General features: G+C 45.6%; 1 protein-coding gene across 2 annotated transcripts in view; it reads right to left on the reverse strand.

The window, feature by feature from the left end:
* Window positions 1-1939: 1939 nt before the first annotated feature.
* The window catches only part of LOC144500421 (factor VII-activating protease-like), a 51045-nt gene continuing 27937 nt past the window's right edge, over window positions 1940-25047 (reverse strand). For both annotated transcript variants that reach the window (XM_078223281.1, XM_078223280.1), the window contains 5 exons: window positions 15077-15305; window positions 11283-11419; window positions 8317-8442; window positions 3556-3701; window positions 1940-2233 (listed from right to left, as the gene is read on the reverse strand). In XM_078223281.1, the coding sequence (XP_078079407.1) occupies window positions 2078-2233; window positions 3556-3701; window positions 8317-8442; window positions 11283-11419; window positions 15077-15305 (794 nt within the window). In that variant the 3' untranslated portion in view covers window positions 1940-2077. The remainder of the gene's footprint in view (window positions 2234-3555; window positions 3702-8316; window positions 8443-11282; window positions 11420-15076; window positions 15306-25047) is intronic.

Genomic DNA, 25047 nt, shown 5'->3' on the forward strand with positions numbered 1-25047 from the left:
TGAAGGAGGTTTGGAGATGTCGGGTTTCTATGGGAGATCTTGGAGGTACTTGACTTTTCTACCCGGGGAAAGAGCACCTGACTATCTACTCTGTCCATGCCACTCAATCTTGTAGACCTCTATCAGGTCACCCCTCAATCTCCGTTGTTCCAGTGAGAACAAACCGAGTTTATCCAACCTCTCCTCATAGTTAATGGCCTCCAGACCAGGCAACATCCTGGTGAACCTCTTCTATACCCTCTCCAAAGCATCCACATCCTTCTGGTAGTGTGGCAACCAGAATTGTACACAATATTCTAAATGAGGCCTAACTAAGGTTCTGTACAGCTGGAGCATGACCCACCAATTTTTATATTCAATGCCCTGATCAATGAAGGTAAGAATGCAGTATGCTTTCTTGACTACCTTATCCACCCACGTTGCCACTTTCAGTGATCGGTGGACATGTACGCCCAGATCACTGTCATTATTTCTCAGGGTTCTACCATTTACTATATAATTCCTACAAGCATTGAACTTTCCAAAATGGATTATCTCACACTTGTCTGGATTAAACTCCATTTGCCATTTCTCCGCCCAAGTCTCCAACCGATCTATATCTTGCTGTATCCTCTGACAATCCTCTTCACTATCTGCAACTCCACCAATTTTTGTGTCGTCTGAGAACTTACTAATCAGACCAGCTACATTTTCCTCCAAATCATTTATATATACTATGAACAACAAAGGTCCTAGAACTGATCCCTGTTGAACACTGCTAGTCACAGCCTTCCATTCAGAAGAGCATCCCTCTACAGCTACCCTCTGTCTTCTATGGCCAAGCCAGTTCTTGGGTGCTCTGGCTTCCTCCCACAGTCTGAAAGATGTGTTGGTTAGGTGCATTGGCCGTGCTAAATTCTCCCTCAGTGTGCCGAAAGAGGCTCCGGACTGTGGCGACTAGAGGATTTTCACAGTAACTTCACTGCAGTGTTAATGTAAGTCTACTTGTGACACTAATAAATAAACTTAAACTATTATTCATCACTGATTCCTACTGACATCTTAGGAATAGCAATACACAGTTTGTCATGAGTCAATGGTCCTCATGTTCCTCATGTTGGACTCCACCAGTACATGTGCAGTGGAACGGATTTTGCCCATTTCTAATAATGCAGAATCCTGTGGGGATAGAGGAATCTGCATGGCAATGTGAACATATCACATCAGTAAGGTTATTTCAGTGACACCATCCAGATACTGTTAGTCAGAAAGCAGAATTGCTCCATGATGTTCTGGTAAGAAGATGCCCGCCTGTCTCCGTCAATAAACTTTTCTTAATCTTCTTTCTCCAATGAAGCAAGTACCTCTTTGGAAGGTAACCAGAGTGTTCTTGTGCTGGAAAGGTTTTGGGGCCTCTGTAAAGATGGAATGAAGAATTCACACCAATTTTTGTGCGTAAAATTGGTGAAACTTCTGCATACTCTCCCAATACTCCCTTGATATGGGATTGAGGGTGGCAGATTAGCTACGCATCCCCATAAATAATCAATGCAAATGGGGCAGATGCCCAGCAGAATGAAGCTCTGTTTCCACCTGTACAAAAACTATGGGTGCAATCTTACCGGCTGTTCACGCCCCACTTCTGCTGCAGCAAGGATGGAGAATTTGGCACCCAGCCAAATCTCCGTTTATTGCAGTGGGACCAGAAAATCGAGCCAGCCTGAACAGCTGTAAGATTCCGGCCTCTGTATTCTGCCTTCATGGAACCCAAGAGCTTTGGAGTCAAGATTTATAGAAATAGTCACAAGAGCTCAGAACGCATATGTACAATCCTTGTACATACTGATAAGTTGAGTTACTTCAACATGATCACTCATTTGGGAAAAGAGCTACTTTGAAGCAAGTCATAGACCAATATCAGATGTCGAATGAAGAAAACAAATTGAATCAGTGGTGTGCAATATTATTTTTATGTAAATTCCAAACAACTGTCTTTTATCCATGGAGGAAAATGAGGAAATCAAAGCAGAATCGATATAGTACAAGCTAAACTTTAAACAAAAGCATATAATTATGATTTTGGTTTACACCAGTGAATCTATTGAATATATGTTCTTATCCAGTCAAGGAATTTGGTAACATTAACATAAATGCCAGGTTTATTTTTCTTCCCACATCCGTGTCCCCAGCTGATGACTCCATAGAGATAGTGCTTTCCGTTTTTCATACAAGACAGTGGTCCTCCGGAATCACCCTGTTCACAAGAATTGTTATAACGTTAGTTCAACCGATTCAGCAGCTTGTTAATACTTTTCCCAAAGTCATATTTCCCTGAATTTATGGATTATAGGTTTAATTTTTAAGAGCCAAATTTCATGACCCTTGACCTGAAGGGACGTCCATTTTGCCAGGGACATGAAGGGGTAGAAATTGCCTGCGGAGGGCAGAGCTGGGCAGAAGGAAATGAACAATTGTTTGGTGTCCCAGTTAGGAGTACCGAGAAAACATTGTGCTCTGGTCTATCACTGGATTCCTACTAGCCAGATGGCACCTGTGGGTCATGAGTGCGAGTCAAAGGGGAATATGACAGCGCAGGAGGAGGCCATTCAGCCCATCGTACCTGCACCGGCTCTCCAAATGATCACTTTCTGCCCTCCTTCTGCCCATAATCCTGCACATTCTTCTTTTTTAGTCAACAGTCTAATTCCTGTTTGAACATTTCGATTGAACCTGCCTCTTAATATACTCTCAAGCAAAACAAAGGTCCAGCTTGGTAAAGGACTGCCTGAGAAATGTGGCAGTTTTACGAAGCTGTACCTTTGTTCTGCCATTCACATATTTTGATCACTTAATAGACCCTTCCAGCACCTTCTCAGCCTTCTGCATGCTCATTTACATTCCCTTTGTCCCATTCCACCTCCCCTCCCTACCCTCATAGTATAAATCTCTGCTGACTCTCCTTCCTCTCAGCTCTGACAAAGGGTCATCCAGACTCGAAACGTTGGCTCTGTTCTCTCTCCACAGATGCTGTCAGACCTGTTGAGATTTTCCAGCATTTTTCTATTTTTGTTTCAGATTTCAGCATCCACAGTAATTTGCGTTTACAATTATAAACACTTGGGTGAGGTACCAGGAGGTGGCAGGCAGATCCATGGTAGCATGCCCGAGGAGGAGGGTGTTCTTGTCAGAAGAGAAACAGATAGCAGAAAATGTTAAAGGAAGGAAATACATGGTTCTCATTCCCTATTATTTCTCTCAGAGTTCTGTCTATATTCATCTATCTACTATGGTGGCTGATCAGCGTGGAGACCAGATGATGTCTTCAGTGCACCAGGTTTCCTCACAAGTTGGTACCCTGACAGAAAAAACACTTTAGGAAGATACTTTTGATCAATGTCTATAATTCCTTGAAAAATGAGATGATGTTAAAAATAGGGAATATCCTGGTTTGCAAAGGGCACGATCGATGGGACATCTAGCTTACAAACACCTCATTGGCGATACAAGTTTTAAATGTTGCGGTAACTGAACTTGCAAGAATGCTGGTGAATTACAGATAAATGCACTCTGACAAACCTGGCATGCATCTGCCGAATCTTTTTCCAAATATCCGGCACACACCATGGTGTCGTCCAACAAATTTCCATAAACTTCTGGTTTCCTGCAGAGATTCTTGTTCAACAGTTTCACCTTGGCACCCTTCAACTGATTTTCAAACCGCCCTGAAATAGAATGCGAAAGGTTAAACGTAACTCTCTGTTACAGCAAAACAACAGAGGTCAGCTTTGGTGCCATCCTATTGGAGCGTCACTGAGAATCGTTTGACACCAAAATCTACAGGGTATCACATTTTGGGGCAATTTTAACTTCAGGCCACAGATGCTGGATCAATCGCTGATTGTACACTTGGCCTGAGTTACCTATCTGTTGAAAGAAAGTCAAGTGTGATATTTAATCAGTGGGTGACCCAGTGTATATACAATATTAGCAAAAGTTAACATGACCTCTTCAAATTTAATAGTATATTTTTAAAGCTTCAGTTATGGCAAAAATCCAACTGCTTTAAATACATATTTCACAAACCTTTTCAATCTGTCCAATTGTGCTGTAATTACTGAAACTCTCTTTTGGAGCTAAACATTAATCTGGGAGTGGAATCTTTTCAGTGTCTCCAACTGGTCCTAACTCCTGTTGGAAGCAAAAATGTGAAAATAGCGCGTTGATCATCTCCCCAAGCATTCCTGTCTCCAGGTGATATTCCCAGAGATATGGTCAATTTGGCAGCAGCAGCCTACCTCACAGTGGAGGGTAGTCAATTAAGGGACAAATTGGGAGTCAGTTCCTGATGCCAAGCTCTTTGAGGCATTGGATCAGTTCCCTACTGAGGCCGGAACCCGGCAAGTACCTGGAACCTGTTTCCCGGTGGTAAACCAGGGGAGTTACTTATGCCTGTTCCCAGTAATCTCATCAGCTGTGGCCATATGCACCCCACTTGCAGTGCTCCCATTCCACAATGGTGGTCTGACATCTGTCACCAGTCTTTATTTTTCAATTCTCAGAAGGTTTCAGAGGGTGCCTCGGCACTTCAGCAACCAGCCATCCAGAGTCTTGGACCCTCTTAATTAGCTGCCACCGGTAGGATTGTGACACCATGTGACCAGTCGGCACCAGCAGGGTCTAGACTCGCTTTTGATACTGACTGCAGAAAAATTTCAATGCTGGTAACATTCTGCCTGAGGTTTAGATTGTAAACTCTGGTGCATCTGAAAGGTTTCATCGAATCATAGAATCCCTACAGTTCAGAAGGAGGCCATTCGAGCCTGCACCAACAACAATCCCACCCAGGTCCTATCCCCCTAACCCCACATATTTACCCTGAAAACCCCCCTGACACGAAGGGGCAATTTAGCATGGCCAATCAACCTAACCTGCACATCTTTGGACTGTGAGAGGAAACCGGAGCACCCGGAGGAAACCCAGACAGATCCAGGGAGAATGTTCAAACTCTACACAGATAATTATCCGAGGACGGAATTGAACCCGGGTTTCTGGTACTGTGAGCACAGTAAGAAGTCTCACAACACCAGTTTAAAGTCCAACAGGTTTATTTGGAATCACGAGCTTTCGGAGCGCTGCCCCTTCATCAGGTGAGTGGAGGTTAATATTGTGAGGCAGCAGTGCTAATCACTGTGCCACCGTGACTCACAGCAACATTCGAGGAAGAAAAGGGAGTTCTTCAAGAGTTCTAGCCAAAGTTCTCCCTCAACAATACCATCAAATAGAGATCACAATTATTCATTAACTGCTTGTGCGGCCTTGTCTGGTGAAAATTGGTCTCCATGTCGACCTACATAGCAGCAGTAACTGGACTTAGAAATTAAACCATTAGTTATGTATTATATCAAAAATGTTTCCAATCAAATATGGGTTTAAACCACAGGATATGTTTTTAAAAAGCCTGACAACAGAATTTTTAAGTGGCCTAAACAGCATTTAGTAACATGGCTAAACATTTACACAACTTCACCTTCCAAATTACAGAGCTGTCAGAAAGGAGACAACTGCTTGGTATTGGTCACCAAGACAATCAGCTTCAATGACTGTGAATGGCCTGTCCCCTGAACTGACTGTGAATAGCCTGTCCCCTGAACCGACTGTGAATGGCCTATCCCCTGAACTGACTGTGAATGGCCTGTCCCCTGAACTGACTGTGAATGGCCTGTCCCCTGAATTGACTGTGAATGGCCTATCCCCTGAACTGACTGTGAATGGCCTGTCCCCTGAACTGACTGTGAATGGCCTATCCCCTGAACTGACTGTGAATGGCCTGTCCCCTGAACTGCTTGAACAGACATCATTTGTTTATTCAGGTGAGTGCAGACCAATCAACTAAACACTCAATAACTTTGGACAACTGATCCTGACTGAGCGGGGACTCCAACAGACCATTTATTCCAATCAATGGACCCTGGCTGAGTAGAATTCTCCCAGCGCAGCAGGCCAGGGAGACATCAGAGGAGGCCGTTTAGCAGACTCCCCGCTGGGCACCACGGCCTCTGCGCAGAGCTGATTTAAATGTTTAAATTCTAATTTTCCTACCATTAGTGGGCCTGGCACTGATGTTTCTGAGCCCGCTAGCCTCTTCCTCCTTGCCAGGAGTGGTTCACTCCAGCGGGGTTTACAACAGCTCTCCACGAACGGGGAGCTAACGACCCAACCTTGATGGAGTGAAGAGAGGCCATGGAGGGCCCCCAGGAAGTCGGGGTTAAATGGGGGTTGCCCCTTGGGCATTGCCAGCCTGGCCCATTGGCCCTGCCCAAGGGGTAAAGTGGCAATGCCCAGGAGGCACCTTGGCACTGCCCATCGGGCATCGGGCAGTGCCAAGGGGATGAGCCCCAGATAGGGTGGGGTCTATTGGGTGCAGGGCCTATGAGGGGAGATCATTGGGGGTGGGGGGGGGGGTCACGCTGCCACTCTGCAATTGGGATTGTGGTTAGAGGGAAGGAAGGGGCTGATCGGGGCTGGCCATCGAGGTGGGGTGGGACGGGGCCGGGGTCAGATCTGCCAGAGGGGTTGGGGGGGGGGGGGTCGGGGAGATCGGGGCTGACGAGGGGGGGGGAACATCTGGAGATGTATGGGAGGCCAGAGATTGGGGGGTGGTTGGGTCGCACGGCCAGCGATGTGAGGTCGCTGTGCTGGCCAGCGACCAGGAGGCCAGCAGTGCGGGACCACTGTGCATGCACCAATCTCAACGCTGACAGATCAGCGCCTGCACAGTGATCCGCTCAGTGCTATGCTGCTGGCCTCTCCAGCGGGAATAGGCCCTGCCCACTGATTTTTCAGCGTGAATCTCCCTGAGGCACTCTGCAGGGCTCAGAGTGTGGGAAATTCATTTTGAAAATCCCGCTAAAATAACCAATGGGAGTTACTCCAGTTTTTACGCAAACTCGGCGCTTAGAATTTTTTTGGAAGCATCCCAGCCATTGCTTTTCCAGAGACAAACAGATGATGAGCGGGTAACAGCAAGAAGAGAACTCAGTGCTCCCTCTCTCTCTGTCCCCAGTCATTCTGAAAGTGTGTGCCCTTCCTGTATCTGACCAGCTAAACACCACAGGTAGCATCTTCAATGTAAATCAAACAGCTGCTAGCTTCAGGGGGGAAAAACACAGATCATCCATCAATACTTCAAATTGTCTCGATGCAGAATCCAGGAAAAATCATCAAATGAGCCCTGAAGCTATCTGGCTTACAGGATCCGTACGTGATTGACTCTCCTTGAGGCTGCCAAGGCTGCTGCCCCTCTGCTTCCTTCATAGGAATGGCAGCCCTGGCAGATGCTGCCCTGGGTGCCGGTGACCACTGAAGTGGGTTCACCCCGGTGACCCCTGAAGCGGGTTCACCCCAGCGACCACTGGAGTGGGTTCATCCTGGTGACCCCTGAAGCGGGTTCACCCCAGCGACCACTGAAGTGGGTTCACCCCGGTGACCCCTGAAGCGGGTTCACCCCAGCGACCACTGAAGTGGGTTCACCCCGGTGACCCCTGAAGCGGGTTCACCCCAGCGACAACTGAAGTGGGTTCACCCCGGTGACCCCTGAAGCGGGTTCGCCCCGACGACCACTGAAGTGGGTTCACCCCGGTGACCCCTGAAGCGGGTTCGCCCTGGCGACCACTGGAGTGGGGTCATCCTGGTGACCCCTGAAGCAGGTTCACCCCGGTGACCCCTGAAGCGGGTTTATCCCGGTGACCCCTGAAGCGGGTTTGTCCCCAGCTCTCCATTTCCTGAGCTCCTGTCAGCAGCACGAAGTCCAGCCATTATCTTTCAGCTCGACAAGAGGATTGAGCTCCTGGAATTTAAAAAAAATGACCAAATCTCGAAAATTCTACCTGGGGCTCAGATCGAGCCAATTATGTTCTGACTCTGATTGGCACCGATGATTACTGTTAAATGTTGATACTGGGTGTAAATGGGAAATACAATCATCCGGTAGCACTGTTAAACTTGGCTAAAAAGATGGCACCGGACCGTGGCGACTTCTTGTGAGCTGTCCCCAGCGTACCCTTTAATTCCATCTTTCACTCCCGTTCTGTGCTTTTAAAACGGATTCCTATCATATATTAAGCTGCTCTTTCTCTTCACCCTATCTGTGATTGTAACATTATATTCCGCACCCTCTCCTTTCCTTCGCCCCTATGTACTCTATGAACGGTATGTTTTGACTGTTTCACGTGCAAGAAACAATATTTTTCACTGTGTACATGTGACAATAATAAATCAAATCAAAATATGAAAAGGTGACAGTTCTTGCTGGGAGATCAAAGGAAAGTAATACAATACCGAATTCATTCTTGCCCCATCCAGTTATTTTACACAGAGTACCAGGACGAAAGTCATTTTCTGCCAGACTTATTGTTTGAATATGATCGCTTTGTTGGGCACAGTGGTCTTTCAGTTTTAGTAAAGCTGGAAGGAATAAAGAATTCACTTAGTATCAGAGGTTAACAGAAATATTGGCCACAATTCACCCGAATTGGCTCGAAGTGCTGACACCGGCGGGTAACCTGGAGTGCTCCCCGTTGCCGTTAGCAATGCCTGTCAGGTGGGATCCACCCACCTGTTCGATGCAAATGTCTGCATTGCGGGAAACATGCCGGCCTGCTGGCATTTCAGAGATCGGGGTGCCATTTCTAAAGGGCGCCCTGATCTCAGCATTCACACATAGGCCCCATTCCGCAACACAAGGGAAAAGGTGACCCCCCCCCCCTCCCTCCTCGCTGACCAGGGGAGCACCCCCAGCCCCTCAGCATGCAGGAAATCCCCCCTCCCACCACCACCAAGAGGATGGGTCACTATTCTCCCCTACACCACGTAGAACATAGAACATAGAACATAGAACATTACAGCGCAGAACAGGCCCTTCGGCCCACGATGTTGCACCGACCAGTTAAAAAAAAAAACTGTGACCCTCCAACCTAAACCAATTTCTTTTCGTCCATGAACCTATCTACGGATCTCTTAAACGCCCCCAAACTAGGCGCATTTACTACTGATGCTGGCAGGGCATTCCAATCCCTCACCACCCTCTGGGTAAAGAACCTACCCCTGACATCGGTTCTATAACTACCCCCCCTCAATTTAAAGCCATGCCCCCTCGTGCTGGATTTCTCCATCAGAGGAAAAAGGCTATCACTATCCACCCTATCTAAACCTCTAATCATCTTATATGTTTCAATAAGATCCCCTCTTAGCCGCCGCCTTTCCAGCGAAAACAATCCCAAATCCCTCAGCCTCTCCTCATAGGATCTCCCCTCCATACCAGGCAACATCCTGGTAAACCTCCTCTGCACCCTCTCCAAAGCCTCCACATCCTTCCTGTAATGTGGGGACCAGAACTGCACACAGTACTCCAAGTGCGGCCGCACCAGAGTTGTGTACAGTTGCAACATAACGCTACGACTCCTAAATTCAATCCCCCTACCAATAAACGCCAAGACACCATATGCCTTCTTAACAACCTTATCTACTTGATTCCCAACTTTCAGGGATCTATGCACACATACACCTAGATCCCTCTGCTCCTCCACACTATTCAAAGTCCTCCCGTTAGCCCTATACTCAACACATCTGTTATTCCTACCAAAGTGAATTACCTCACACTTCTCCGCATTAAACTCCATCCGCCACCTCTCGGCCCAACTTTGCAACCTGTCTAAGTCTTCCTGCAAACTACGACACCCTTCCTCACTGTCTACCACACCACCGACTTTGGTGTCATCAGCAAATTTGCTAATCCACCCAACTATACCCTCATCCAGATCATTAATAAATATTACAAACAGCAGTGGCCCCAAAACAGATCCCTGAGGTACACCACTTGTAACCGCACTCCATGATGAATATTTACTATCAACCACCACCCTCTGTTTCCTATCCGCTAGCCAATTCCTGATCCAATTTCCTAGATCACCCCCAATCCCATACATCTGCATTTTCTGCAGAAGCCTACCATGGTGAACGTAGGTATGAGGGTGGCCCAAACATCCCCACAAGACAAAGACTCCTATTTAAGGCCACCTCATACCCTACTCCCTTCAGGACCCCCTCCAGTCCCCCAAGCCTAACTCCCAGGCCCCCCCTGCCCCTGGCACCCTTGCGCTGAAACCCTGCCAGTGATACTCTCCGATCTGGTGGACTCCCAGGGGGTCAAGAAGGGAAGTGGAGTGCCCATGTGCTCCCCCTGCTGCTGCCAAGCTGCAAAGAGAGGGTCCCCCAAGGGACCTGTGCATTGAGGGGGGGGGGGATTGGGCTGGGGGCAAGAGGTTGATCTTGGGACTCTCCCCCTGGATGGGGGTCTTGTGGCTGGACTGCCCCTTCTAGCCCTGGGAAACCTGAAGATCACTTTTGATTTCAGGCAGCTCTCTGATCAAAATCCTCGCTCATGTCTGTACTGTGAAAACTTTGAAGTGGCCTGCTCAATCTAATCTCCATACCCTCTGAACACCTGGGAGGTTTCCAAATCACAGCAACACTCTGTTGTGCAGAAGGGATTCCCCTTTCTCTCTCTAAGAAGCTTCAGGTGTGTGAAGACCCCTTTGAAGTCCTCTGACCCCTTTAACTGGGCAGGGGTGGGGGGTGGGGGGGGGGGGGAGGGGGGAGAGAGAGGTGGAATTCCCTTCCCCACAGCTCATTCAATTACTGGGTCCAGTACCTTGAACTGGCCTTTGATTGTCAACTTAATGGTTTTTATACAGCATGCTGGAGGTTTGTTTAGTGATTTTTCCCTTCACTGTTGACTGCATCTGAAGCAACCCCCCCCCCCCCCCCGCTGCCCTTGTTCTGCTTGACAGCTGCAGGCAACCGCAAAGCAGCTGAGTGCTTTTACTTCTTCGGTGACCCTCCCTCTGCAGCCTGGCAGCAGCAGAGGGGCACATGGGCACTGCACTTACCTCCTTGACCCCACCCAGGGATTCACCACGCTAGTTCCACAAATGTCAGGCCCATCACCAAAGTCCACCCCAGTGAATTGGGCTTCCAGCCCTCTGATGGATTACAAATCAGTGGATTTGCATCATTTTCAGCTTCCTGCGCCATCTGGGCAGGAATCTGATCACAGCTGGCGGTGCGAGCTGGGTGAACGGCAACGCATTTGCCACCTGGCGGGAATCCTGTTTTACCCCCGGCACCTGATTCAGCGAAATGTCGGGATTCCCGCCAGTGGCGAAGGAGGCCGGTGAATCCACCCAATATTTTTTATTCAGACAGAAATAAAGATTATTTCCTCAAATAAGTAACATGATACTTACCAATATCATTGTAAAGTGTATCATTCACTACTTTATAGGATTTATGGACAATAATCCTTTCAACTTCAAAGGTTACCCCTTCTTTCCTGCGGATATAAGTCCTACCAAGTGCAACCTTCAACATTGATTCTGTAATGCTTTAAAAAGAAGCACATTAATTCGAGAAAATGCCAGTTTATCATTTAATATAAATCCCATCCTACATCATTACATGGAAATAGACAACTCATAATATTTGGTTGGATAAACGTAGCTTTAATTCTATCACGTTTGCTGTGATCACATGTACTGACTGATGCTAAATATTCAAGAGAAGCCCTTATCACTCGTCAGTCGAAGAAAATATAGCCCAGTGCATTAGCTGGTAGTGTATGAAAAATATTCTCTGCTTTTTGAAAGCCAATGCCTCGAAATTGCGATATAAAAGTATCAGGAAATGGGTCTAACGCAGTTGCAGCATTTGGTGTTATTCCATTGTTGGGAGCTTTGCGCTGAAGCCAAACATCCAAAACTCGGATCTTGTCATCCTGACATGATTTGCATCCAAATTGAATGACTGCAAAGATAGCCCTTAATACTCTGAAGCTAACTGTACAATTCTGCATTGTCGGCAATTTTGAATCATCTATAAAAGCCCTTGATGCAGTTTTGGACTTGTGCTGATAGCTAACCTAATATGGAAACTTGGGAACAGCTCAAATTTAAAGCAATGTGCCAAATCACAGGGAACAAAAATATGCAGGTAGATTGTACATCCTGCAACATAAATGATTGGGGAATTTGTGTGTAAGGTAAGTGTGTTGGATGTGATTTTTTTCTTCTAGCAAAATTAAAATGCACTGTTTCACATTCTCAACTAACACTTGCAGAGTACTTCAGGGTCCGAAAGATGTGCAGGTTAGGTGCATTGGCCATGCTAAATTCTCCCTCAGTGTACCTGAACAGGCACCGGAGTGTGGCGACTAGGGAATTTTTACATTAACTTCATTGCAGTGTAAATGTAAGCCTACTTGTGACACTAATAAGTAAACTTTGGACTTTAAGAAATAACATGGAAACATAGAAGATAGGAGCAGGAAGAGGCCATTTGGCCCTTCAAGCTGGCTCCGCCAATCATCACGATCATGGCTGATCGTCCAACTCAATAACCTAATCCTGTTTTCTCCCCATAACCTTTGATTCCACTCGCCTCGAGTTATATCCAGCCGCCTCTTGAATACATTCAATGTTTTGGCATCAACTACTTCCTGTGGTAATGAATTCCACAGGCTCACCACTCTTTGGATGAAGAAATGTCTCTTCATCTCCATCCTAAATGGTCTATCTTGTATTATAATATGAAGGTATTGTAGTCATCAATCAATTCCTCTTTGAAGGCAGCCTGGGTAAGATACCAATCACTGGTCCATATACACTCCTTCTGTATAATTACCGAGTATCATCTGCAGAAATTTCAGCCAGTCCATTAAAATAGTTGCTCCCACACTGGTGCACAGAGGCTTCCAATAGCTTTGAACTCAAGAGATCCTGTTGGTAGTAACTGGACCAGGAACCCTACAGGTAATCTTGGGGCCAGACCTGAGTTTGAGCATCCAGTTTGTTGATCTGTGGGTATCAGAATCTTCAGTTGGGTGCTTCTGATTTGGATAAGGCTAAATTTCTTTGCGCTTTCCAAAAAATTGGCAGTGACAAATGTTTTGTATGTATTTAGTGAAGGACTGTGCAAGAAGACCCACAAAGTAGACCTCATAATTTAAACACTGGGAAACTCTTTATTACAGGTGTGCACTATTAATAGTCAAATCCTAGACTGCTTAACCAGGTTCCACTTTGGGAGGAGCCACTTTCGGCCCCCTCCCAGCACACATATATCACAACAAACTCCTGTCACCATTTACAGTGTTCATCAGAGAACCCTGTCCTACTTTTGGTCCCTCATTGGCTTGGGACTCACCTGCAGTTGGCTGTGAAGATGTTACTGCAGTGGAGTATATTTTTCTTCCAATGGTGTCAGAGGCACATTGCTGTGCATTATCCACCACTTGCTGCTCAAAGCAAACTCAGAAGGTATTGATTTTTATTACTGTATAAGTTCCAGCAGGACATCATTCCCTTGTCCATACCGAATGGCAAAGTGTGCCCATGCTGGCCCTTTGGTGGAGCCAGCCAATTAATCCTACTCTTCCTGAAATGAAGGTATGCTGCACCAAGTGGTCCATTGGAAGGTTATCTCCATTTATAGTGGACCAATGTCTTGTATGAAAAAGTGTATGTTTACCCAACACATCATCTGATGCCACTGATTGTTTTGCTCATGTGCCCTCAGATGCCAAAGAACAAGGAGGTTATGGTTTTAAAATTCAGCCACATAAGGGGCAGCCATTTTGGGGCCTTTAACTGGCCTACTAAGCTTTCAATATGGTGGGCAGGAAACAGGTGAACATTTCCTCCTGGACTTGAAGATGTGCCAACATCCATATTTGCAAAGGAAAAAACATTGGTATCAAAGGCCTCGACCTGCAACAGGCCTGAGGCATTCGTATATACAAATATGAGCCTAGAGTTTGTTTCAGTCTTCCATTTCAAAAAATTAGTTTGCCCAAAGGTGATACCTCCCTCTGCCAGTGAAATTCCAAAAGAACAAATGTTGGGATTACCCACAACAAAGATTGTATGTCTTTCGAAATTATTTACCCGACTGTGGAGCCAGAATCAGTATCAATCCTCAACCACTCCCCTTCAACACCCAAACTGATTGCCACTGCTTCCTCTGAACCTGTCTCAGATCAGTCCCCTCCCACCAAATTCCTATTTCTCAATACCCTCTTCTCCTGGTCTCTCAAAGTCCTGGATTCACTTACCAAAGGGTCACTGTGAAGTTACTGCAGTTAGTGTCCTCTTTCCAGGTGGGCGACCCCCGCCACATGGGCTGCATTAAAGTGAGCTCTGAGGCCTCTAATATCATGCCTCACCGCATGGCAGTGAACTCTGCACCCCTTCCTGCACTCAAAGACATTCAAATTTCAACTTTAATCCGTGTAGCTTGCATTTGGGTTTTAAAAGTGGAAGCTCTTCAGTGTAAACAGTAGCATCCTTCTTCAGTGCACTTTCCTCCACTTTGACACATTGGGCTATCACACCTCTTCTTTCACTTCTCCAATGTCACTCAGCTCACACTCCTCAACAACTAACCATCCTTTCATATATTCAATCCTCTCTCTGGAAAAAAATGGCACCGAATGTCCACCAAAGGTAGACAACCAGAGGAGGTAGCCCCACTTCAAAGGTCTCATGTCTTAAGAGGAGAAGGCGATGGAATTGATGGGGGGCTATGACGTTGTTGCTGTCGGTTAGGGAATATCTGCATTATCACCAGCATTCCAATGAAACAGTTCCACAATCCCTTACCCTCTACCCTATTTCTTTGACCCTATTTAGCTTCTACTCTCATTCCCTGCAGGACCAGGAAGAAGGTGAGGAGGAGCACGATTATGAAAAGGGTGAAACAAGGACCAATCATTTCCATTGACAGGATGGCTGTTAATCGTTTTCCATCCCCCGCCTGATAGCACGACCTGAGAAATATCGGAGGTCAGAGTGAAAGCTTAGGCCTTAGGCTTTATATAAGATTGTTGTTGAGGGATTATGAAAATAATACGATCACAACTTGACACTTTCCAGTCTTTCTCAGACAGGCATTTGGATAGTCTTCCCATTGCTGGGCTTTGAGTAAGCTGGTATGTGCCTTAGACCTTGGACCTTCTGCAACCAATTCAATAAAATGAAGGACATACCCATCAGAAACACAATGTGCTGCTGTTAGGATCCAACATGGATGGATTAAAGATCCTCCACACAGGTGTCTTCTCCTCATCTGGATGGATGCTTGCCAAGGGTTTTCTTCAATCATTGTCTTCTCACCTTGGTGTATTCTAAGCAGTGGTGGATCATTATTCCTGGCATTTACTTGAATTACGGCATCTTCACACTCAGACTCTTTATCAGAAACCTGGTCTTCAGAAACTGCAACAGATTAAAAAGTTCAAACTGGCATCCGTGCAAAAGCAACAAGACTGTGGAGTTGATTGGAATCAATGGGAGCAAACACACGTTAAATTAATTCTAATTATTCACCAGTCCAATTTTCAAGCACGTGTTTTCTGCATAATTCATATTATTCAATTAAAATCATCAGATGATTCAACGTTCTTTAGCAGAAACAAACCACATTAAATTAGCAGAAGGGAAGAATGGAAAAGATACAGCTGTAAGTTGTACAGCTCCGGATATCAGACACGGTGATCGCAATGCATGACTCCTATTAAAAGTGATACAGATAGGACGCAAATTTTGAGCCACCTTATAATCATAATGGTCACGGTGCGAAACTCAGCATTAAACATGTTGCACGGGGAGCCAGCTTGTGAACAGCTAGCACCACTTAAAGCTAGCCTGTGCTACTTAAAGCAGACTGCAACTCATAAACAGGTGACACTGTCCAGCTGGAGCAGAAGCTGAAACTTGTTAAAGATAATTTAATATTGGGGCTTGTTAGAATATAGAACAGTCCAGCACAGAACAGGCCCTTCGGCCCACGATGTTGTGCCGAGAATTGTCCCTTGTTATTCTTGTAAAAGAAGAATGGAAGACTGGGAAGAAGTTAGAAGGATGGCAGGACAGACCAGGCATGCTCCAAGGTTCTTAAATGACATTTTCTGTACACTACCCCATCTTAGACCTCAACTGTGTTCTCTGCAGAAAAATGCTATCACCCCCTCCAGAGAGCTGGTACACACACAATCTTTCCACATTCTGAGGAAAAAATGAAGCAAGATCTATTTCCTGCCAAAAGGGGGAGGGAGTGGGGCCTAAGCTTGCTAAAAGCCAGCAGCTTACAGCAGAGGGCTCTATTGCGCATGTGCAGATCTCTCTGTTCTGTAGAACAGAAAGATTTGTCACTACCTCCCCCCAGCTATCGCTGTGCTCCGTGGCCAAATTCCCTCTCTGCGCAAGGGCCTGCCGGTCCCCATCCCTTGCATGCATTGGCCGGTCACCCCCTGAACATGCCAGCTGAGCACCCCCACCTTCCGCATGGACTGGCCAATTGCCATTTGCAGATTGTGCAGCACCTCCCCCCCCAATCTTGGTTGCAATGTGTGCAGCACTCCCCTTAGCCCCCACCCCTCAGGCTCTGCCCCCTGCCAGTAGGCCCTGCCCCCTGGTCCCTTCCCCTTTGCACTGGTGGGCACTGCCAGTGTGCCAGGCTGGCACTGTCAGGGTGTCCAGTGGGCTGTGCCAGGCTGGCATTGCCAGAGTGCCAAGTTGGAACTACGCAAGGGGCACCCCCTTTGTCCGTGACCTCCCAAGGGGGCTTAATGGCCTCTGGTCCCAGTGGCAAGACCATTACGATAGGTCCCTATTGATGGGGACCATACATGATCCTCACCGGTGAGGACCTTCACTGGCGAGGCCACTATGGCAAGTGAGCCCTGATGGTTGCATCCTGGGCTCACCTATAATATTTCAGTTCAATTTTACATTGAATTTAGACATTCTCGCTAGATATACAGTGCTGATAAGATTGCAGGAGGCGAGAAATCGGGTACAAATCCCATTTTCCGTCTCTCTCGCGACATAACTGGCTCGTCCCACACATCAGTCAGCGGAGCGAGTTGGCGAGATCACCCCATTGTGTCCAGTCCTCCATGGAGGAGTCAAATGTGTCTATTCGCCCAAAGAGAAGCATTCTGGTGAACTTTTTCTTCAGGTTGCGATTAAAACAGGATACTCACAGGCGTCGGGCCAGAGGCAGTTTCAGGATAATCCCATCCGCATCGCCGGATGTAATGATCACCTTCACAGACTTTGTTAGTGAAGATGAAAGCTGGTTATTAATAAGAATTGCACAGCAGCCACCTGTGCTGCCGCCAGCTCTCAAAATGTCACTGACTAGGAGCCTTTCTCAGCATGGGGCGATTCCATGCTCTGAATCCTGATTGGTCACCCAGGCCAGATAACCTTTATTCTGCTGTGTTGCCAATCACCACATGCAGTTTTCCCCAGTGCACGTCAGCAGCCTTCCACTCACCATGGACAGTATTGCACTGGAACATTAGGACAAACAAAGGTAGTAAGGAAATACACAAGGTTGAATAAAGTATAGGATTTTTATGGGTTATTGAATGTTTTGTTGGTAAAAGTTGGCATGGAATGATGGTTTTGTGATTGTTTAAATTTCAGGATTGTGGGTCAAAGGATGTTGCACCAGTCAGTGAGAGAGGAATTGTAAGGTGTGTGATTGGTGAACAATGGGGAACTGGAATTTTATTCACAGGAAACTGGAGTCAAATGATATGCCCAGAATTTGGATGTGGTGGCTTCCTCCTCCTCTGGCCTTCTGGGATTATCCAATCCATGATGGCAAAAGTTGTGCCCTTACAACCTCCAGTTAGTGAAGCATCGCCAGGATACCTGCTCCGGCGAGTACTGGAGAGCTGCTCGAGAATGGCTGAGCCAAAGAACCATTGAACATTTTAAGTCTATCCTCTCTGGAATTTAGAAGAATGAGGGGAGATCAAATTGAGGTGTACAAGATGATAAAAAGTATGGATAAAGTAGACATGGAGTGGATGGTTCCTCTTGTGGGGCATTCTAGGATGAGAGGTCATAGTCTTAGGATAAGGGGTCGCAAATTTAAAACAGAGTTGAGGAGAAGCGACTTCTCCCAAAGGGTTGTGAATCTGTGGAATTCGCTACCCCAAAGTGCGGTGGATGCTGGGACAGTGAGTAAATTTAAGGAGGAGTTAGACAGATTCTTAATTAGTAATGGGTTGAAGGATTATGGGGAGAAGGCAGGAAAATGGGGATGAGGAGCATATTAACCATGATCGAATGGCGGAGTGGACTCGATGGACTGAATGGCTTAATTCTGCTCCTATATCTTATGAGCTTATGAACATTGCCTCAATATCCCAATCGACATCTCAGTGATGATCCTTGGTGGCAGCATGGTTCCCATTATGGGAATGCTGACCACATGTAATTGGTTTCTGGACGGAAGTCAGATGTAAGTTGGATAGGTCTTGTCACTAAGCAGCCATCTTCTAGTTTGATGCAGTGGTTAAAAAATTACGTGCGTGCGGATTGACATAGGATAACTGCCATCAGTATGGCAAGTGTTCGCAAGCATGGTGTGCTGTGCTTGGTCACACACCAGCTGTATATTAAGTGAATGGTAACTTTTGCATTTTTGTACATCTCAGCATTTACATGTGACACCCACAAAGCCACATATATGCAGTCAATGGAATCCTGATATCCTGAAAAAGCCACATGCATGCTCTTCCTAGCATTGGAAGCCTCTGTCATTTCCTATCTGCACCAATAGATGTTCAAGTATAAGAGGTAAACTGTATTGCTCATTCCATTCTGGAAGGATCTCCACATGTAGTCCTTGGAGACCACTGTCACTTCCATGGCCATTTGCAGGGCTGTTTTGGGACCAGTGACCATAATTCTATTAGTTTTAAGATAGCAATGGAGAATGATAGGTCTGGCCCAAAAGTTAAAATTCTAAATTGGAGCAAGGTCAATTTTGATGGTCTCAGGCAGGAACTTTCAACAGTTAATTGGGGGAGTCTGTGGGAAGGCAAAAGGACGTCTGGTAAGTGGGAGGCTTTCAAAAGTGTGTTAACCAGGGTTCAGAATAAGCACATTCCTCTTAGAGTGAAGGGCAAGGCTGGTAGAAGTAGGGAACCCTGGATGACTCAGGATATTGAAGCCCTGGTCAAGAAGAAGAAAGAGGCACATGACATGCATCGGCAGCTGGGATCAAGTGGATCCCTTGAAGAGTATAGGGGGTGTAGGAGTAGAGTTAAGAGAGAAATCAGGAGGGCAAAAAGTGGACACGGGATTGTTTTGGCAGATAAGGCAAAGGAGAATCCAAAGAGCTTCTAAAGGGCAAAAGATTAACAAGGGAGAGAATAGGGCCTCTTAAGGATCAACAAAGTTATCTATGTTCGGATCCACAAGAGAAGGGTGAGATCCTAAATGAATATTTCTCATCAGTATTTACTGTTGAGAAAAGCATGGATGTTAGGGAACTTGGGGAAATAAATAGCGAAATCTTGCTTGAGGAGTGTACATATAACAGAGAAGAAAGTGCTGGAAGTCTTAAAGCGCAGAAAGGTAGATAAATCCCCGGGACCTGATGAAGTGTATCCCCCGACGTTGTGGGAGGCTAGGGAGGAAATTGCGGGTCCCCTAGCAGAGGTATTTGAATCATCAATAGTCACAGGAAAGGTGCCTGAAGATTGGAGGGTGGCAAACGTTGTGCCTTTGTTTAAAAAAGGGCTGCAGAGAAAAGCCTGGGAATTATAGGCTGGTGAGCCTCACATCTGTAGTGGGTAAGTTGTTAGAAGGTATTTTGAGAGACAAGATCTACAGGTATTTAGAGACGCAAGGCCTGATTAGGGACAGTCAGCATGGTTTCTCATAAATCTGATTGATTTTTTTGAAGAGGTAACCAAGAAGGTAGATGAGGGCAGTGCAGTTGATGTTGTCTACATGGACTTTAGCAAAGCCTTTGACAAGGTACCGCATGGTATGTCATTGCACAAGGTTAAATCTCACGGGATCCAGAGTGAGATAGCCAATTGGAAACAAAATTGGCTTGATGACAGAAGCCAGAGGATGGTTGTAGAAGGTTGTTTTTCAAATCGAGGCCTGTGACCAATGGTGTGCCTCAGGGATCAGTGCTGGGTTCACTGTTATTTGTCATTTATATTAATGACGTGGATGAGAATATAGGAGGTATGGTCAGTAAGTTTGCAGATGACACCAAGATTGATGGCATAGTGGACAGTGAAGAAGGTTATCTAGGATTGCAACGGGATCTTGATCAATTGAGCCAGTGGGCTGATGAATGGCAGATGGAATTTAATTTAGATAAATGCGAGGTGATGCATTTGGGTAGATTGAACCAGGACTTACTTAGTTAATGGTAGTGCGTTGGGGGGAGTTACAGAACAAAGAGACCTAGGGGTACAGGTTCATAGCTCATTGAACGTGGAGTCACAGGTGGACAGAGTGGTGAAGAAAGCATTCAGCATGCTTGGTTTCATCGGTCAGAACATTGAATACAGGAGTTGGGACGTCTTGTTGAAGTTGTACAAGATATTGGTAAGGCCACACTGGAATACTGTGTACAGTTCTGGTCACCCTATTATAGAAAGAATATTATTAAACTAGAAAGAGTGCAGAAAAGATTTACTAGGATGCTACCAGGACTTGATGGTTTGAGATATAAGGAGAGGCTGGATAGACTGGGACTATTTTCTCTGGAACATAGGAGGCTGAGGGATGATCTTATAGAGGTCTATAAAATAATGAGGGGCATAGATAGTCAATATCTGTTCTTAAAGGCAGGGGAGTCTAAAACTAGAGGGCATAAGTTTAAGGTGAGAGGGGAGAGATACAAAAGTGTCCAGAGGGGCAATTTTTTCACACAGAGGGTGGTGAGTATCTGGAACAAGCTGCCAGAAGTAGCAGTAGAGGCGGGTACAATTTTGTCTTTTAAAAAGCATTTAGACAGTTACATGGGTAAGATGGGTATAGAGGGATATGGGCCAAACGTGGGCAATTGGGACTAGCTTAGGGGTTTAAAAAAAAAGGGTGGCATTGACAAGTTGGGCCAAAGGGCCTGTTTCCATGCTGTAAACCTCTATGACTCTATGTTCTTACAGCAGGTCTGGTTCCAGGAGATGGCATGTCCTTTGTGAACCTCAGCCATCAAAAACACTGCTTCTGGCAGAGATAGAGGTAGGAGGAGTGCTCCTGAAAGACTCTGTAAAGACCTCCTGCTCTTCCCCCTCCTCTTCCTCCCTCTGTGAACAATTTACCTTCTTTTCTGCCTCTGCACCATCTCCCTCTTTTGATTCTGCAGCCCATTGGAGGCAGTTAATTCTTGCATGACTGGGGGAAAGGGGTGTGCTCAGAGTCCTTACGTTCACACCAAAGCCTTCCCTGTCTATTGACTCACTCCCTGAAGACGTTCCCAAATGTTACCAATCCTTCAAACACCCAGCACTTCCAGAAACTCAAACATAGCTAGTTGAAAATAATAAGCAACAAATTGGAGAATTATGCCTTCAAATAGTGTTGGTGGGGAATCTCTCGTGCTGCTGAAAAGAGGGTATTAGCTGGACTGGAGAGATCCAAAATGGAAAGTGCAAATCAGTGTTAAGATCTGCCTACTTCCAGCACCCACATAACACCTGCATTAACATCCTCACCAAGACTACATGGGTGTGCCAGAAGTGGACCAAAGTGGCACTGACGAAATTTCTGTACTAACCCAGCGCCAGTAGCATTGAAACTGAGGAAACGATGGGGCTGAATATTGCAGCCGGTAGCTCTTAGCATATCTTGGTTCTTTCTCCCAGTTACACAAAGGTTTCAACAGGCTGTGGGAACAAGCTATCACAAAGTACAGCTGGACTGGTTTGAACTGGTCAAAGTCTGAGGAAAATGGTTGCAGTAATGGATCAATCTGCCTGAAGCTTGTAAAGTCAAACACTTCCTGTTGTACTCCCAAGTATAATTAATCTGTCTGAAACTCTTATATGTTGTCAGCAGTTCAAGCATATCCACAGCAAATGACAAAGAAATACTGAAGTGTTCCCATTAAGCAAAAGAATCAGGAACAACATCCAGTGGGAACATCCATCAGGAAAGTCAAAGGTTCATGAGCTGCAAGTGGAATCCTATTCAAACACGGGATTTAAGTGTCAAACAAAACTAAGTGAGGTGGAATTTGCTCTTCCAGTTGTTTATTTTTTCATGGCCAAAGAATAGCCAAGTTGGAAAAGGCATAGGGAACACTGTCATGTCAGGATTAGCAGATAGTCAAAATTAGACAAGTAAACACTTTGATTTATTGCAGGGTGAATAAAGGAAAGGATTTCTCATTCACCCCAACAGAAAATGTAATTAAAAAGCCTGACACAGTAATGGGAAATTTCGATGGGCACCTCACCATCAAAGCAAGTTAATTTACTGAGACCACAACAAGCCACAGCATCTGTAGATCCAATCAAACCAACAGACAGAGAAGTGTAACATTTCCTGCACAGGCAGTAATGATTATAGGTTGGATAATTGTGGCATATGGCAGGGAACGCTGCCCAGCAGTTAATGCTAAAAATGTGGGAGAAACTGAGCATTTCACCAATTCATCTTTTCTAAGCGAAGGATGCTTTACACCAAAAGATCCAGAAAGCAATGATCATCAAGAGGAAGAGTGTCCAAATGAATTTTGCATGAACACTCTGTTAGACCAGCAAAAGATAAAGATAGTTCAGTTGGTCACTAACACTGAATTCAACAAGTTCAACTCTGGTGAACAAAATTCCTGCCAGAATTGGGACTGAAACAAGAAAGTACTCAAAGACAAACCATCAGTGGCACCACCTACTAAAGGAGCATTGCTCTTCAAGCACAAAGTAAGATGGAGAAAAGGAACTGGCCGTAACCTGCCAAGGAGAAGTGGACATTGTGAAACTTCCAGGGGTGAACTGTGATATTAACGTGACTCTGAGTAACTTACCTTAAGGGTGGTATCACTTTCATCGCTTGACTGAGAATGTGGATGGGCAGATCATCCAACCGTTAAAGAAACAGCCCATTCATTTTACCAGAATTTACAAGTGAATAACTGGTAAGTAATCCACTTTAAGGACCACAAATGCTTTGATCATACAAATACACCCCAGGCTTGAAACACGTAAACCATTATATTTCTTCAAGTTCATTTTCTGGGGATACCAGTGTAAGAAATAATGCGCCGAGTATCAGCTAGCTATTGTAGGAAGGTGTTGTCTGTATGTCAAGTTATGTCACACCTCTATTGCTTAAACCGAAGGTTAAATGAATGTTCTAGGGAATAATGCTCATCAGAGGTACAATCTTCTTATCCCAAGTATGTTAATGATTCCAAATTCCCAATTGGAATTCTTAGTGACTGTCTAATATTGATAGTCTCTATTTGTGCTCTTCCCCACAAGAGGGAATATTTTCCGTATCCCCTCTCTCAAAGCCTTTTATAATTTTAAAGACCTCTATCGGCCTCACCTCTCAGGCTCCTTTCTTCAAGAGGAAAGAGACACACCTGTCATTCTTCAACCTTTCCTGATATATACACCTACATCTTTCTGATATCTTCACCTCAAATATTTTCTACACACCCTCCTGTGGTGATTGTAGTGATCGTCCCCTTAAGGGAAACACAGCAGAAGAGGGTCACTTGGATTGAAGGGGGAAGCAGGGTGGAGTCCTCTCTTAGGCAGAAGACAGCCTGAAGGCATGTGGCAGACATATAGGGACTGGGGCAGCCAGTGGGCTGTTCCAGGGTGGTGAGTGAGGTTGAGAGTCTCTGTGCCAGATTTTCCTGGTCAATAAATACCCTTTGTGTTCCTGACGAAGCCTGTAGTGTGCGTCATTACATTGGCGACAAGGATAAGATGGATTATGAGGACACTGGCTGTGGCCCAAGACGTGTGAGATGTTGAGATATTGCCAGACCCAGAGGAACAGATGCAGAGGAATCCTGAATTGGCTGGTGTAGTCAGAAGAGTGTGGAAAGAAACAGGGGAAAATAACTCTTAGAAGCTAACGCTGTGACTTTGATTTTAAAAATTGGAACGTAAGTTAAAAAGTCAGAGTTGCTGCAAGGTTTATATTTAAACAAAGGAGAGCACAGAGAGCAGTGTTTATAGTGTCGGGGGTGGGATGAGAGGGGGTGAAGGAGGGCGTCGCTGGGCAGCAATTGCTACACTACACAGAGAGGTTCTGAGGCTTCGAGAAGAGAAGTGCACAACCTGCTAAAAAGGAAAAGATGTTGAGAAGTTTTAAAAATAACAGTCCCAAATGGACATCTGCTGGTGAAATTGAAGCAATGGGCACATCAAAAGAAGGGAAAAACAGACGCTCCAGGCGGCTAAAAGAAAAAAGGTTGCAGAGAGGGCTGAGAAAGTTTTCCATCAGTCAGAAGGAGAGATTTTGGAGGGTTAGGAGAGATGTTTAAAAGTTTAAGAAAAGGTTCAAAGAAGGACATGTCAGCTTCATGCCAAAACCTCAAAACGCGGGAAATATACAGAGGGAGAACTGTAGCTGTGGATTTCTTTTTTAAGTTGGCAGTCTTAAAGCGGTAACACATTTGAAGAGGTAATGCCTTTAAATTTGTATTACATTTAATGTGGCAATGTATTTAAAGGAGCAACCACAAGAAGGAACAGAGGGCAATGGACAAGGAAATTGGAGAAGGCCCCACATGGACAGCAACTCTCAAAAAAGGTCCATAAGCAATGCAAGGCCTCAGAGGATGCAATAAGACCTCAGGGAAGAGGCAATGGAAGACCCCAGAAGGGGGCACTGAAAGACCCCAGGGGGACAATGAAAGGCCACAAAAGGAGAGCAACAATGATCCCAGAAGGAGGGCATCAAAAAACACTACATGACCAAATAAAGGACAATGAGAGAATTGAAAACTTGAAACAAGTCAATACTTGCACATCTTTGGAATGTGGGAGGAAACCAAAGCACCCGGAGGAAACCCATGCAGATACGGGGAGAATGTGTAAGCTCCACACATTCACCCGAGGCCAGAAGTGAACTCAGGTCCCTGGTGCTGTGAGGCAGCAATGCTAGCCACTGTGCCGTCGTATCGTCTCTATAAAGACAAACACTCAGAGTTGATCTCTCCATCTAA

The sequence above is a fragment of the Mustelus asterias genome, chromosome 11, assembly GCF_964213995.1.
Source record: "Mustelus asterias chromosome 11, sMusAst1.hap1.1, whole genome shotgun sequence".
Classification (NCBI taxonomy): domain Eukaryota; kingdom Metazoa; phylum Chordata; class Chondrichthyes; order Carcharhiniformes; family Triakidae; genus Mustelus; species Mustelus asterias.